Source organism: Malania oleifera, chromosome 2 (genome assembly GCF_029873635.1).
Source record: "Malania oleifera isolate guangnan ecotype guangnan chromosome 2, ASM2987363v1, whole genome shotgun sequence".
NCBI lineage: Eukaryota > Viridiplantae > Streptophyta > Magnoliopsida > Santalales > Ximeniaceae > Malania > Malania oleifera.
The window spans coordinates 144132876-144150411 of NC_080418.1; the positions used below are offsets into that span (position 1 = coordinate 144132876).

The following is a 17536-nucleotide window of genomic DNA, read 5'->3' on the forward strand; positions in this document are numbered from 1 at the left end:
CTGGTTTGGTGGCTAATGAGGTGGTGGAAGATGTCCATAAGAGAACGGAAAGGGGTTTTCAAATTGGATCTTGAGAACATGTTAAAGAGTTAGATGAGTTTCTTGGATAAAATCTTTGTGAGAAAAGGATTTGGTGAGTGATGGTACTGGTGGATTAGTGGTTCTTTGTCTAATGTGTGGTTCTCCGTAATTGTGAATGGTGAATCCAAGTCTTGGTTTAGTGCCTTGAGAGGTATTAGACAAGGAGGCTCTCTGTCCCTCTTTTTTGTTCGTCCTAGTAGCTGATGTTTTAAGTAGGATGGTGGATGGGGCAGCGGAGAGGAGGTTGGTGAAAGGGCTGGATAGCAACGGGGAAAGAGAGAGTAGTGATTTCTATCTTCAATTTGCTGATGATGGCATTTTATTAACATGATCAGTCCTTTCAGGAGAATTTTGGGTATTCTCCAAATTTTTGAGAGGGTGAATGGGCTTAAAATTTATGGGGAAGAGTGGTTTAGCAGCCATTAATGTGCCTATTGAGCGCAGTTTATTGAATTAGGCTTTGACTTGTCTAGGGGTCCCTTTGGGGGGTAATCCTAGATCTGTAGATTTTTGGAATCTGGTAGTGGAAATTGTGAGGAAGCAATGAGATGGCAGGAAGGGGGCTCTTTTCTCTCTTGGGAATAGAATCACTCTTATTCAAGCTTGTCTGTCTAGAATCCCATTGTATTACTTGTCTATTCTAAGATTCTAGTGTGCATTCCTAGCAAGATCGAGAGAATAATGAGAAATTTCTTGTGGTCTGGTGTTAGGGGTCAGGGATTATTTAGTGAGTTGGAAGAGTTTTGCAGGTCTAAATATGAAGGAGGCTGGGTCTTGGTAAGTTGGTGTCTAAAAATACGACTCTTATACTTAAATGGTTATGGCATTTCCCCTAGAAGATTTCCCTCTGCTTCAGGCTGTCTTGCAGTACCCTCTACAGCTTGGCCTGCAGCAGTACCTTGACCAACTCCAGGACCAATAGAAGAAAGAACTTTTCTTCCTCTTGGCATAGAGTAATTAGAAGTAAGTTTGGGTTGAGTGAGAATGGTTGAGATATCAATGCTAGTTTAAGATGTTTTTTGGAGAGTCCATGGAGATCTATCTCTCAGATTTATCCCTTATTCACTCCTCGCACTAAATTTAAGGTGGGGATGCGTTCTTGGATTCATTTTTGGAAAGACCCATGGTTGGAGAATGGTGTCCTCACCCCATCATTTCCTCATCTCTTTCATTTGAGCCCAGTGCAGAATAGTGTTATTTCTTTCTTGCTGGCAATTTGAGTAGTCCTTTGGCTTCTTGGAATCTCCATTTTAGGAGACCTCTTAGTGATAGGGAGTGGGTGGAACCCCTTGTTTTGACCTTCTTGAATAATTGACATCTTTATTCTGGAAGAGATGTTTGTTTTTTGTCTTTGGATCATTCAGGGGTTTATTCTTGTAAATCGTTCTCTGAGTTCTTGATTATTTTCTCTTGTTGACCCGAACCCCTCCTTTCTTATTCCTCTCCATGCTATGAGTTCTTAACCTGTTCCAATTCTTTGCTTCTTTTTATTCTTTCTTTTGGATGGCTAAAGTACCCCCAAAAATTAAGGCTTTTCTTTGGTTTGTTGTGCTTAATAAAATAGAAGAAAGTCAAAGAGAGAGAACTATACAAGAAGAAGTGAATATCACTTAGTGTACTTAGCTAACAACTTTGAGATGTATATATAGCTATACAAGAGAGTGAAGTTATCCTAACATTTCGATGTGGGACTAAAATTTATACACTATGTTCAATACTCCTCCTCAAGTTGAAACGAAGATGTTGACAAGTCGAAGCTTGGAGAGGGCAGTCAGTAATAAACCTAGGCCAACAGGCTCGGTGAAGACATCAACAACCTGGCCTTTGGAAGAGATAAAGTGGGGAGAGATAATCCCAGAATGAACTTTTTCCTTGATGAAATGAATATCTGCCTCAATATGCTTGGTCCTCTCATGCAGAACTGAATCAGAAGAGAGAGATATAGCAGACTTGTTGTCACAAAACAACAAAGAAGAGTCTGTCATAGGAAAGCCAATCTCAAATAGGAGAGTGCGTAGCCACAGGATCTCATAGGTACCTTGTGCTACAGCGCGGTACTCAGCCTCAGCAGAAGAACGTGAAACCACCACCTGCTTCTTACTCATCCAAGAAAGAAGATGATCACCCTTGAAGGTACAAATACCTGAGGTAGATCGTCTATCACTTTTGGACCCAACATAGTCAGCATCAGTAAACGTGGAAAGACTTGGTTGTATTCCAAATGAATAGAATAATCCCAGTAAAGGTGAGGTCTTCACATACCGTAAGATGTGATAGACGGCATCAAGATGTGAAGTCCGGGGAGAATGCATGAACTGACTTACTAGGCACACTGCATAGGCCAAATTAGGTCTAATGTTGGTCAAATAGATGAGGCGACCAACAAGTCTCTGATACATTGAAGGGTCTATCAATAGATCACCAGACTCTACAGAAGGGAAAATATTAGGATCCAGGGGCGTAGAAGCAGGCTGGCATCCCAACATACCAGTGTCCATAAGGAGATCTAGGGCATATTTCCGTTGAGAGAGGGAAATGCCCTTGTGAGAGCGTGCTATCTCAATGCCCAAGAAACACTTGAGGGGTCCTAGATCCTTGATGTCAAAGGTGTCCCCCCAAGTCCTTTCTAATCTGAGCAATTCTAGACAAGTCATTACCTATAACAATAATATTATCCACATAGACAGAGATAATGGTGCAAGGACCATGGGAGAGACACCTAATAAAGCAAGTGTGGTCTGACTGGCACTGAATAAATCCCATTGAGAGAATCACATCACTGAATCTTCTGAACCATGCACGAGGTGATTGCTTAAGCCCATATAAGGACTTGCGCAATTTACACACCTTTCCAAAATACTCCCCTTGAGCAGAAAAATCGGGAGGGGGATCCATGTAAATAGTATTAGTAAGATCACCATTCAAGAAGGCGTTCTTGACATCAAGTTGATATAAAGGCCAAGTGAAGGAAGCCGCCAAAGAGATCAGGAGGCGAACAGTAGTAAGCTTCGCCACAGGAGCAAATGTAGCATGAAAATCCTAACCTGGAATCTGCGTAAAACCCTTGGCCATGAAGCGGGCTTTATACCTATCAACAGTACCATCTGCAAGGTGCTTAACTGTGAACACCCATTTACAACCCACCGTGCGTGCGCCTGAAGGAAGGGGAACAAGATCCCAATTATACTGCTGCTGTAGAGCTTCCATCTCAGTACACATGGCTGCAACCTATTTGGGATCCTAGAGGGCCTCATGAATTGAGCGAGATATGATAATAGCATCAACCGTGAGGAGGGAGCAGGGGGATTAGGGACTATAGGAGACATACTTGAGCTCGGTGAGGATGTTGGCAGAGGCTCCAAATGGTGCGGTTGGCGAGTGTAAACCTATGGAATGAGAGAGATATGGGCCTGCCTAGTGGGGGCAGAGGTAGGAGGCTCAGAAGATGAAGACGACACCGGAGAAGAGTGCACTGGTATGGATGGGAGAAAGATAGGCTCAAGTCGAGGAAGTGGAGATGGCACTGGCGGAGATATGGAAGGAGAGTAATTAGTGTAGAAGGGGGTAAACTCATGGAACGTGACATTGAGAGAGTGATAAGTTTGCCGACCAACAGGATCATAACAACGATATCCCTTAGACATAGAGGAATACCCTAGAAAAATGCATTGGATGGCCTTATCATCAAGCTTGGTCTGAGAAGTACTCCGGTCATGAACAAAGCAGGTGCATCTAAACACTCTAGGAAGAAGTGAGAAAAGGGACCTGTCAGGATGCAAAAGATGAAGTGGAGCAAAATTCTGCAATGCACGACTCAAGTTACGATTGAGAAGATAGGCTACAGTGAGAACGACGTAAGGCCAATAAGATTTGGGGACTTGCATTCCCTGAAGAAGACAACGAACAATAGACATGATGTGGCAATATTTGCGTTCAGCCACACCATTCTATTCAGGAGTGTAGGGACATGTCAACTCTTGGAGAATACCCTGTTGACACAACTCAGCACGAAACTCATTACTGAGGTACTCACAGTCATTGTCAGACCTCAAAATATGAACCACAGTATTGTATTGAGTCTTAATAATTCGTAGAAAAGCCTGAAAATGAGTGAAAACTTCGGATTTATTTTTCATGAGGTAGACCAAGGTACAACAAGAGTAATCGTCAATAAAGGTGACATAATATCAATGCTGAATGAGTGAGGAGACAGGGGAGGGACTCTAGACATCACAATGAACAATATCAAAAGCTGCAAGAGAACGATGCATATGAGGCGGATAAGATGAATGAACATGCTTAGATAATTCGCAAGTAGCACACTGAAAATTAAATTGCAAGCTTTATTATGGAAACAGCCAACACAAATATTTAAAATTTGTATGTACCAAACACGCATGCCACAGATCCAAGGTTTTTAAAGAGAAAACAGAGGAAACATCATTAGGCAAAACAAATGCCTGAAAGCCAGAAGATGATGTAGGACAGGAAGGCGGATCGCCAAAGTAGTAGAGCCCGTCCTTTTCAAAGCCCCTTCCAAAAATCTTCCTCGAACTTAGGTCCCGCAAGTGACAAGAGTTGGGTAAGAAAACCGCAGCACAATTATATTGTTTGGCAATACAGCTAACGTATAACAAGTTATAGGAAAATTGTGGAAATAATAAACAGAGAATAAAGATAGAGTTGAGGATAAACAGGCAATGCCTTGGGTATGAATGGAACGAGAGGTACCATCGGCAATGCAGACAGTACGAACCAACGAAGGGATAGGGGATGTAATGAAAGATGTCTCATGAGTCAAATGGGTGTTCGCCCCTGAGTCTAGTATCCAAACGGGTGTGCCACCGGGCGTGCTAGACTTACTTAAAAGGGCAGTAGGGTTACCTGCAGCAAAGGTGGCTGTAGAGGAGGATGCAATCGGTGCAATAGAGGCAAGGAGGCTAATTGGAAACTGAAGCTGAGTAAGTTGAGCCTGGAGTTGAGAGAAATATGGAGTAGCAGCAGGTGCACGAGTAAGAGAAATTGGAGGTGCAAGAAGAGATTTTGCAACAACTCCAATGTTAGAAGGTCCCCGACCTTTGCCATGGCCACAACCATGAGAGGCCTATTTGATGTAATGCTCCTGCAGCTCAGGGTGGAGAATGTAGCAGCACTCAATGGTGTGATTATTCCGTTGGCAGTGCTGGTAGAATCGAGTCTTGCGGTCAACAGACCTAGCACCAGTAGGGGCTGCAAGGGCAACCTGCTCGAGCACACTAAAAGAAGCGAATCCAGGGGAAGATGTCGTCGCCGATCATCACCATCAATCATTGCAAATGCCTCGTACAAAGGGGGCACCGGGGATGTCTTCAAAATCTAAGTCTGGAGTGATTCAAATTCAGGTTTTAAACCCATTAAGAACTGATAGGTATGCCGATGATTATGGCACTTTGCCTCAATAGCTGTTGCCTTGGTAGGAAACTCAGAAAGAGGCTCATACTAGGCGAGCTCCTCCCACTGAGACTGGAGGTAGCCAAAGAAGTCAATCACAGATAAACCCAAAGAAGCCTAGGTCGGCTGGTGGAGCTCCCGATAAAGCTAAAAAATCTGAGCCTCACACCTTGTGTGGGCGAACATTTTGGTCAAGGCTGACCAAAGGCTATGAACGGTATTGTGAAACATGAACATCCTGTAGAGGTGGTCTTCCATAGAAGCAAATATCCAATCCATGATGACACAGTTGTCAATGAACCATTGTCGGTAGGCCGGATCAGTATTAGTAGGGCGAAACTCCAATCCTAACAACCACTCACTCTTGCCATGGCCCCCAAGATATAAGCGAAGGGACTGTAACTAGGCATGAAAGTTGTCGCCATTCAGAAAAATGCTGGTGACCTTCTGAACAGGAGTAGTTTGAGCCAGAGATAAATCAAGGTATGGAAGGTTCAAAGAAGAAGAGGTGGATTTATTGTCCTTGGTAGGCATATCACCGTCCTTGGTAGCCATTGTAAAGAAGAGGAATAGGCTGCAAAAGTATCAACGCGGAAAAGCAAAGAAAGTCGACGAAAGCCTACGGAGTCACCGGAAGGCACCAAGAAAGTCGCCGAAAGCCTCCAGAGTCATAAGCAAAAATTGTCACAAGTCGTCGGAAGGCACCGGGAAAGTTGTCAGAGTCACCAGGAAAATGGCCGGGAAAACTGCTGAAGTCATCGGAAAAGCCGTCGAAGGCACCAAAAAAATAGTAGATTTGAGTTTTCTGATGTACAAGATCCACTAAAAGTGGCAAGTACAGAGCATACGACTCAACCTACTACTAATAAAGCTTTATGATGCACAAGTTCCACACACGTGGCGAGTGCAGAGCATATGACTCAATTGAGAATTCAGACCTTAAACAAGGAACCCAACCTTGCTCTCATACCAAGAAGAAAGTAAAAGAGAGAGAACTATACAAGAGGAAGTGAATATCACTTGGTGTACTTAGCTTACCACTTTGAGATGTATATATAGCTATACAAGAGAGTGAAGTTATCCCAATATTCCGATGTGGGACTAAAAACTATACACTATGTTCAATAAAAATCAATACCAATAACTTGTTGCAGATCAGGAGATCTTTGAAGGCTTTTTCTTTAGATGTTTGTGTGCTCTGGTATAAGAATTCTGAGGCAGCAACTCATTTTTTTGCATTGTGATTTTTTTTGGAGGATTTGGAACAAGTAATTTGTGTTCTGGGTGAGAGTTGGGTTTGTCCTATATTGGTGGAGGAATTGTTAGGTACTCCGTTTGTTGGTTTTGGAAGGAGGAAAGATAGGGCAGCATTATGGAAATATGGTGTGTTTGTAGTATTGTGGGGATTATGGCTGGAGCGTAATGCATGAATCTTTTTGGGAAAAATTTTGAATTCACTGCTGGTTTGAGAAAAAATTCATTATATGGCCTCTTTGTGGTATTTTCTTTATTATTTTTTGAAAGATTATTTGTTTATTAATTTATTTTGTTACAATTATCACTAAAAAGTTGTGGAGCACACATATGATGCATGCCCATGACTAGTACAAAAGTAAAGGAGATATTCAAAATTGTAATAACTATTGTGGAATTAAACTTATGCATCATACAATATGAAGCTATAGGAAAGGGTAGTTGAACAAAGATTAAGGTTAGAAATAAGGGTATTAGAAAATCAATTTGGTTTTATGATTGGGAGACCAATTATAGAAGCTATATATCTTTTAAGAAGATCAATAGAACAGTTCAAGGAAAAGAATATGGACTTGTATATGTTTTTTATCTACTTAGAGAAAGCCTATGTAGGGTACCTAGGGAAGTCCTATAGTGGGTTTTAGAGAAAATGGGAGTGCTTATACTGATGTCATTTAAGATATGTATGATAGAGTAATGACAAGTGTTAAGACTGCAGATGGAGAGTCTGAGGAATTTCTAATCACATTAAATGTACATCAAGGACCTACTTTGAGTCCTTATCTATTTGCGCTATTGATGCATGAACTTACTAGGAGTATCCAAAATGAGGTTCCATGGTATATGTTAGTAGATGATATTTTCTTGATTGATGAAACTAGTGGTGGAGTAGAATCTAAGTTATAATTATGGAGAGAAGCTTTAGAATCTAGGGGTTTTAGGATAAATAGAAATAAGACATATATGAAATATAATTTTAGTGGTAAGAGGAATATTGGAGGAGAGATTGAACTTCGTGATCAAGAAATTAATAGCATTACTAGATTTTGATACCTTGAATGTAATATGCAAGTTGAAAGAGAAATCGAAGATGTTATATAGAGTTAGAGTAAGGTGGCTAAAATGGAGATGTAGATGATATTTTCTTGATTGATGAAACTAGAAGTGAAGTAGAATATAAGTATGGAGAGAAGCTTTATAATCTAGAGGTTTTAGGATAAATAGAAATAAGACATATATGAAATGTAATCTCAATGGGATAAGAGGAATATTGGAGGAAAGATTAAACTTGATGATCAAGAAATTAATAGCATTACTATTTTTTTATACCTTGGATGTAGTATGCAAGCTAAAAGCGAAATTGAAGAAGGTGTTATGCATAGAGTTAGAGAAAGGTGGATAAAATGGAGAAATGTTTAAGGCATGTTTTGTGATCATAGAATACCTTTAAAATTTAGAGTAAAGTTTTACTAAAAAGCTATAAGACCAGCTACGTTATGAGGACCACAATGTTTGGCAACCAAGAAACAATATATCCAAGTAAAAGTTTCTAAAATAAGCATGCTATGGTGTATGAGTGGTATAACGTTAAAAGATAAATTAAAGAATGAACATATTCGCAATAAGTTTCGCATATCACCGATAGAAGACAAAATAAGGGAAGGGTGGCTCAGATGGTTTGGCGTTTGTAACATAAGCCAAATAGTACACTAGTAAGGAGTGAGCTAGTTACCCTTAGTGGCAGTAGAAAGGTAGGGAGTAAGGTTAGACCTAAAATAACTTGGAATGAGATAGTAAATATGTAACAACTTTTAAATGGTCAGAGGAAATTGCCCACGATCGCGTAAAATTAGCGGAAAAGGACTCATGCAGCTGACCCCATGTAGTGTGACTTATAACTTGGTTTGTTGTTGTTGTATTCTCATTGGCTATGAAAAAATGGTTTAAAGGGTTCAAATTGGAGATAAGAAATGGTGATGGGAAAGAACAGTGTTTGACAAGGGATCCGTAGTAAATGATAGGGAGGATGAATGAGGTAGCAAGGCGAGCGGATGAGGGTTGCGGGTGGAGTTCACTAGGTTGCAAGAGCAACAACTGAAGTGCCTTTAGGTGTATAGCAAGAACAAGAACAATCAGATGAGCATAATGTAATAATAGATAGATGGAGACATGTCACACAAGCACCTAAAAGATGTGGCTTTGAGGATATGATTTTTTCTTTGCCTCTCCGTGTCCCCATCTGGATGCAGATGGATGGAAGAGGTGGACACTGGAGTCTTTAAATAAAATCAAATATGGGAACTGGTGGAACTTCCTAGAGAAATGTGTTACGGTGTAATTGGATATTTAGAAGGAAAGATGAGGCTTCAGATGGAGGAGTTATTGTTCTAGGCCAATCTAGTGGCAGAGCGGTGCTCTCAAAGGGAATGGTTAACTATGATCGGTGTTTTCTCAAGTTGTTTTGACATACTTGAGCATGCTAGCTCAAATTTGGCATGGAATTAGAGCAAGATGTTAAAACAGTTTTCTTCATTGACTTATAGCAGTAGATTTATAGTGACGAGCTCAAGGATTTTAAAGAGCTTAGGAAGAATTATGTTTGCAGGTTTGAGAAAGTAACTGTATGGTTTGAAATAGTCACCAATGTAGTGGTACGCACACTTCAACTTGTGCATGATGAGAATCAAATTTTTATGTTGTTTGACTGCTGTGTTTACTTCAGAGTTATGTTTGATGGTTCATTTATTTTGTTATTATATGCGGATGACTTCATCGATGCAAAAGAAGTGGGTGAATTTGATCAGCTTAGGTCTATCGAGCAAGGAGGATATCTGTAATTTACTCTCACATTTACTTGGGAATTAATTGGATCTATCATGCTAGGGAAAAGCAAATTGTAGTGAGGTATCACTAGATATGAAGATTCATCTTGTTAAGGCGGGATATCAGGGTTTCTGTGGAGAATTTTTTGCACTACTGAGAACTTGCTAGGTCGGTAGTTGTTCAAATTGGGGATTTATGGTTTCACGTGAGCATGTGGAGGTACATCCAGGTTGCAAGTTGTTGAATTGGAGGTACATGTTAGAAATCCTCCTAGGGGTTGAATATTCACCTAAGTGGAGATTGAGTTCAGGCTCATATTCTAAGGGTGTTCTGCTTGAAGTCCAAAGATGAGAAGGCTTTGCATATGGAGGGACTGAGGCTTGGGTATTGTATTGTATTTTGACTTACGACGTAGTGTTCGTGTTGACGTATAACTGTATGGGGGTATTTTGGGGCTATATTTATTATATTGTACATGATAAATATAGTTTTCATGTGGAGCTATATTTATACATTGTAGTTGAAGCTTAAAACCTTAAAACAATTTTGTCCTGCAATATAGTAGAGATTTTGCAGGGGCTCTACGAATGCAGGCACATTGCCATGTAAATTCTATTTCTATTGTATTCTCCCTTTTCTTTTCTATTTCTCAATTGTTGTGTGCTTGTATGCGTATTCCTACTGATTTTTTTTTCCACAACATAAAGTTTTATTTTATTTCTCCCCTATAAAGGGGCCTACAAATTCTAATAGTTTTGTTTTTCAAGAATTAGTTTGATTCAATGAGTTTTGTCTTTGTTATTTTCAGTTGACTTACATATAACATCAAAGTCTTCCATTTAAGTTTAGACTATATTATTCTGTGGCCTAAGGTTTGTGTTAATGGATAGGTTGCTCCAAATGTGAAGGCCATTCATTCATCTAAAGCTGTAGGTGAGCCTCCATTCTTTCTGGCTTCTGCAGTCTTCTTTGCCATCAAAGACGCAATTATAGCTGCAAGAGCAGAGGAGGGGTTCAACGATTGGTTCCCTCTTGATAGCCCGGCAACTCCTGAACGGATCCGAATGGCTTGTATCGATCAATTTACCATGCCATTTGTTGGTTCTCATTTCCGCCCCAAGTTGAGTGTTTAACGCACTTGTAGCTGTTATTTCATCTGTAATTATCTTGTTATTTCATTCCATTATCATTGTTGCCAATTGTTCATTCTGTATTAGCAACTGCTGTAAAAAGTTGTAATCTCGTATCTCACAAATAGGGGGAGAACATTTGTAACAAATTGTAGATAAAAAATAAAGAAATATGCTTCTCCAGAAAATTTGTAGGGGAAATTTTTTCTCGATATTAGGGCTACTAGGGTCGGGCCTATGCTGGTACAAGCCCTAAGTTGATCTCAAATCCAATTGAGATTGGTTAATAGCTTTGATTTGGTGCGCAGGGGACTAAAGTTTAGAGTTATATTTTGGCTTGTAATTTCTATTCATTTGTTTTTGTTACAAGAATTTGTTGATTTTATTTAAGAACTTTTATTACTGTGTTTCGAAAAAGGGGAACAGGGAAGAAAATATAGGGAAACATGGGTGAAAATTCTTTTTCTCCAATTGATATAGTGCAAAACAAATAAAAGAAATAAAATGGAAGGAAAATAATTCTCCCTTGATCTTGCTGAAAGTGGGAGAAAGGAAATGACAGCTACTCAAATTGGGCAATCAATTACATTCTCGGGCACTTCTCTATTGTTCATCCTATTGAAACGATCTTTTTCTTTTCTTTCCCTTCAATTGATTTAGTGCAAAACAAATAAAAGAAAGAAAAGGGAAGGAAAATAATTCTCCCTTCCAAAATTGATCTTGCTGAAAGTGGAGAATGGGAAAATGACAGCTACTCAAATTGGGCAATCAAGAACTTTCTCGTCGCACTTTTCTATTGTTCATGGATTTTTTTCTTTTCTTTCCCATTATAGTTGTTTTTCCTTTCCATCCATTTTTCATTTACCAACCATAGCTCTCGAGAAATAAGTATTTATGCCAGGCAGAGATTTGTCAACCACAACCCCCTCTCCCACGCACCACCAAAAGGCAAAAAAAAAAAAAAAAATTGAAAGAGGAGGGGATTGGTGGGGAAAGATCTGGTTGGGTTTTCAACACAAATACCAGCTAACCTAGGTTTGGCATTATTTTTGTCAATTCAATTCTGAACCTAAACTATGGAAATTCATCTCAAGATGGCCCCATGTACGGCTGGTTTGGCATTCAACCTGTCTAGAAGGTACACAATCTTTGATTGCTTAAACCCTACTAGAATCCAATCCCAATCCTATGCAAGAAATTAAAAAAATTGACTGAGTCTTAACCTCCATCCCCTTGTCTTCCCCAACACATTAGCCAAAGATGTTGAGCTTGTATTACTGTTTCTGGACCAAACCCATTTTGGGAGGACACGAACACATCGTCTAGTTCATTTGTCCACTCATTTTAGGAGGACTCAAGTACCTCCTCATGTTCATTTGCCCAATCCTTGAATCTTACTAGTTTGATCTTTTGACTTGGCCTTAGTTGCACATTTGGAACGTAAGGGGACATTCAAACTTTTATTTCAATATATATATATATATATATATATATATATATATATATATATATATATATATATTTCAGTTCATTTAACACAAGATTAGTGTTACATCTCCCATATTCCACATTGGAGGTTCAGGGTTTGGTTTTCAATATTGGTAGATGTTGCGGGATAAAATGTTGATGGATCTCCGACGAGCCTTTCGATCTCGATCGCCTGAAAAAGAAGAAAGTGAAAGTGGCTTGGAGGACTCGGGGTGTATCCCGGGAGATCACTCCGATGCTTAAGTAAGGGATTGCTCTAAAGAGGTTGTACACAACAGTAAAGATGAGTTTAGAATGAAATACCTTAACCACTTCTCCGAGTTCCTATTTATAGTGAAAGAGTTTGACTTGAGGGTAATTCACCTTTTATGGGCGAATTATGGTGCAAGCGTGAATCGCTTCGATTATTGTCCTATTGGCGTGGATCACTCTGACCATTATAAGATTGACACCAATTGCTAGCCAATTGACTTTGGTGGTGATCCTTGGGCATTGATCCCCCATTGATTCATGGTGGTTGATACATTTGGGTACATCAGTAGAGAATTAGAGTTGGAGGGATTAGGGGTGGCGTGGGTTATGCATGTCCTTTTGGAGGGCAATTACCTCACAAATTGAGAATTGGGATTGTGGGAATGCTTCCATTCTAATAAAATTGTCAGGGATGATAAAGTCTCTGCATTGAATTTAGAAGCTAGAATTCAAGTTTTTGGTTTGAAATTTTGTAAAATTTTATAAAATTTAAGACAATTTTGCATTAACTTTTTTCCAAATTCTTACAATTTTATCTACACAAATTGAAATTTATGAACATTAAAGTAAAGGTTTTGACTTTCTTTCAAAATAAAGAATATTTTTTAAATCACTAGTTTTTTCTAATTTTAAAACAATTATACTTTTCTAGAGTAACCTTTTCTTTTCAAAGGTTAAATGACATTTTATAAGGCCATATTAGTAACATTGTATTATAATTTTGAAATATGATAACATGTTTGCAATATCATATCAAATTTTATATTATAAAATATAAAACAATAGCGTGGAATTATAATATTTTAATAAATATCTTCTTATATATTATGAAAATATGAGTAGTCTTCGTGTGTTAATACAAAGAAATCACGGGAATTTTAATAATATTATTAAAATCTCTTAAAAAAGAAAGGACTAAAACACATATGTGTGTGTATTGTATACATTCCTTAGAAAGAAATCACAATGTAAACTAGAAAAGAAAAGTAGAACGCATACAATTTTTTTCTCCCTGCCATAATTAATCTCTTCAAATTGGGAGAAAAATAAATAGAAAAAGACATAATTTGAATAGAGTATCTACGACTTTTCTTCATTTTTTTTTTTTGACTCTACAAATTAAGAGGAAATATCCCTTTCCTTTTGTTGCTATATCTCTTTTTCTTTTAATTTGAAGAGAAAAACTTATAGGATGGATTAAGATTAAAAATGAAACACTGGTAAATTTTGGGGGGATGGTGTTAGAGGTTCAATCCAAATTCCACCTAATCCTCACAATTTTATATCCCCAAAATCTGGTGTTACCATTTGAAAGTACACTTCAAAATTTTGACACATAATCTGTTGAAATTCTAATATTTACATCAAGATTTTAGCAAAAATCTAATAATTTTGTAATTTTCATATTGGGTAGAATCTTATACATCGAGATTTTAATGACATTGCTTTTCAATTAGTACTACGTTCATAACTTTTTTCCCGTTCATAAGCTTTCATAACTTTCTTAAATCAACATTAAGTGAATAATTAACCTCAAACATCCAAAGTGCTATCTGTTTCTCTGAATAGACAAAAATTATTTCAATTATGAGGTTGATCTACTAAGGAACATTCCAAAGATTTAGAACAGATCTTCAATTAACGAAAAAAAAAAAAGACGATTGAAAAAGGGTATGAAGTCGAAGATGATCTACTTCCAATTGTGTAACAAGAATGCATGACGGCAGCCTTAAGGGAAGGCGGTAGGTGGCCACAGTAAGCAGCTTGTCCGATTGTGCATGCAAACTAAAAGTTTCAATCGTTGTGACCCGGGCACGGCATTAGAGCGAGCACGTGAGCGCCCCGAAGTACACAAAATACCGGCTGGTACAAAGCAGGTCAGGAAGCTTGACATGACAGAAGTTCGAGCCGAATCAGACTCACAGATAGTGGGGCGATTGGTAGTTCGAGCGATCTTCAATTAACGGAGAAAAAAAAAGCTACAAACAAGCAAACAAACAAAATTATTTGAAGTTTTATGACATTATACATGTCGTTTGATTTTTTTGCCTTTCGGTTGAAATTTTAAGACAAGAAAAGTACCCTTTGTTTTGGCACGATCATAAAAATGGTATTTGGTATGAGAATATGATATCTGAATCATTCGTAAAACACAGAAACATGCACTGCACCCATTCTTAATGAGGGCATTAGGCCCCTTCTGAACCCCAAAATCTAATAAGAACTGAAATGATAAACTAGTATTTCATTGAATGTTTCTAATCAATCACCTTAGCTTTACTGGCACGTTAACTTTCTACATATGTCATGTTCAATTGAAAAGTCAAGATTAAACTACACTGGCACTGTTTGATACTTTATGAACTCAAAATTTCTCATAAGCAACTGTGAAGATCCGGTGGCAATTTCAGCCGACATGAGTTTGTATCTTGCGTGTAGGTTCAAATTTTTTTCTTTTACAGTGAAATTCCATTGCATTGATCTTCGTTAGCTAGAGCAGTAGAAGAAATTTTCACATCATCAACAGGATAAATGCAACTTGGGAAGCAAAGCAGCTCCCTAGCCAATAATATAATACCTGCACTGGATTGGCATGTGGGCTTGACTTTATAATTTTTTATATATGGCTTTGGTTGGACTGAGCTCAACCGACTATGATGTACCAACTATTGTCTGGCCAGTAAATTGACTTTCTAATACATAGCCTAAAAAAACAAGGCTTAATAGAAAATTTCCAAGGCTACCTACCCATAATGTACCTTCCCTTCACCTGATCGAAAACAGAAATGTTCTTCCTCAATTCATCATGACCATTTCAAATTTTTTATACCTGCATATCCAGAGAGAGAGATGTGATCCCAATGTGCAATTATATATTAAAGATATTAGTAAAATGGGAGACTTTAACGTACTGCTGGAATTGTAGTAGTTACGCCAGAAGCTTCCGTCATTCTTAAAAAAATGCTTTGCAGATTGCAGGGATCACTATATAAATGAAGTCCTTCCCTTGTTGGGTATTCACAATTAGTTGTTATCTGAGCTATACGAGTCATTCCACAGCAGTGTTCTCCAGCAGCTGAGAAAACCTTCTGGCAACCAGTTTGAGTTGCCGGAAATGGCCAAGTATGGGCCTCACCTGGTTTTTGCCTTGGCAATATGCTTTATGGCCAGATATGTAGCTGCTGACGACTATAAACCTTCATCTCCACCACCACCTCCTGACGAGTCTTACGCGCCAGCACCATACTACTACAAGTCTCCTCCACCTCCTCCTTACTACTATAAGTCCCCTCCGCCACCATCCCCATCTCCACCACCTCCATACTATTACAAGTCTCCACCACCCCCATCACCTTCACCTCCTCCCCCATATTACTATAAATCACCGCCCCCACCATCTCCATCACCCCCACCCCCTTACTACTACAAGTCCCCACCACCACCATCTCCATCACCTCCTCCTCCATATTACTATAAATCACCGCCTCCACCATCTCCATCACCCCCACCCCCTTACTACTACAAGTCCCCACCACCACCATCTCCGTCACCACCTCCTCCATACTACTACAAATCCCCACCACCACCCTCTCCCTCACCACCACCACCATACTATTATAAATCACCACCTCCGCCTTCACCATCACCTCCTCCACCCTACTACTACAAGTCACCACCACCTCCTTCTCCTTCGCCTCCCCCACCTTATTACTACAAGTCTCCACCACCTCCATCTCCTGCACCCCCACCTCATGATTAGTATAAATCCCCTCCCCCACCATCACCTTCTCCCCCACCTCCATACTATTACAAGTCACTGCCTCCGCTTTCTCCATCAACTCTTCCACCATACTACTACAAATCTCCTCCCCCACCATCACCATCACCTCCCCCTCCTTACTACTACAAATCCCCACCACCCCCATCACCATCACCACCCTACTACTACAAATCACCACCTCCTCCTCCATACTATTAAAGATCAATGCCACAGCCAGCTTTGCATTCACATCTGTGTCTACACCATTATAGCCCTCCACCTCCCAGTGTTTTGTAAACCAAAAACTATTTCTATTTAGCTCTCATAGGCCAATAAGAATAAATTTTAATCACAAGAAAGACGGCTAGCAGTTCAGCTAGAAGGGTGCTCGAGATGGCAAGATGCTTTGCAATTGGCTAGCCGTTGTGGAAATTTGATTCTATTCTCATGTGTTTGTATGCATAAAATTGTTTGTTTTTTTTCAGTGGATTGTATTTGTTTACTTGGCCTTTTATTGTATGTTGCAATATTTTGAAATAAGAAGATTTAGAATTGAAAAGTTCAATTGCTGCTCTATTAGTTATTGAGACCTCTCTTGCCACATACTCAACAAAGGCAATTAGCATTAACACATTAAAAAAACTAGGTCAAATATTAAAATCAAAGAAATTTAGAGAATGAGGGGTGGGGTGGGGGGGGGGGAGGGGAGGGGGAACAAGAAATGAACCATCTCCGATTTATATCCTCTCATTGATTCAGAAAATTAAACAAGAGATGAACCTTCTTTGATTGATTTAAATACTCGTGGGTTTGGGATTTAACTCTGCAAGAGGGAGGGAATGAGTTCATAGTCCAGCTCTCCAAAGTAGTTAGATTTAAGTAACGGCAAGAAAACAAACTTGGGTTCAAAGTCCACTTGCGGATTTCAACATTGCCTTCACCTCTTACATAGTCCTTACCCGCACTTATAGTACCCCAAAAAAAAAAAAGAAAAAAAAGAATGAAAGACAGAAAAGAAAACAATTTTCAAGCCCCCCACCCATCCTGAAATAGCCTAACCTTATTTGGCACATACCATGCATAAGCATCATATTTCACTTTATTTGTCCTTTTCGTCAATTATTCTTGTCTAGATAGAAATCAAGAAGGGCAAAGGGGATAGTCACCCACCCATCTAATTCGCAAATATGGGCAACTTAATTGGAGATACGACATTAATTAATAGTCCTAGAAGGGTTTTAAAATTTCTAAGCCTATATAAGCAGTTTCTTTACCGATTTTGCACTATCATTGAACACCATTAAACAAGCTTTCGGAC

General features: G+C 39.1%; 2 protein-coding genes across 2 annotated transcripts in view; both read left to right on the forward strand.

Annotated features, from left to right (window-relative positions):
- Positions 1-10906, forward strand: part of LOC131147922 (xanthine dehydrogenase 1-like) — a 44584-nt gene extending 33678 nt beyond the window's left edge. The window contains exon 14 of the mRNA XM_058097578.1: positions 10479-10906. Within this exon, the coding sequence (XP_057953561.1) occupies positions 10479-10721 (243 nt within the window). The 3' untranslated portion in view covers positions 10722-10906. The remainder of the gene's footprint in view (positions 1-10478) is intronic.
- Positions 10907-15470: 4564 nt separating this feature from the next.
- LOC131147924 (extensin-like) lies at positions 15471-16783 on the forward strand. The gene has a single exon (XM_058097580.1). The coding sequence runs from the start codon at positions 15574-15576 to the stop codon at positions 16216-16218; it is 645 nt and encodes a 214-aa protein (XP_057953563.1). The 5' UTR covers positions 15471-15573; the 3' UTR covers positions 16219-16783.
- The last annotated feature ends 753 nt before the right edge of the window (positions 16784-17536 follow it).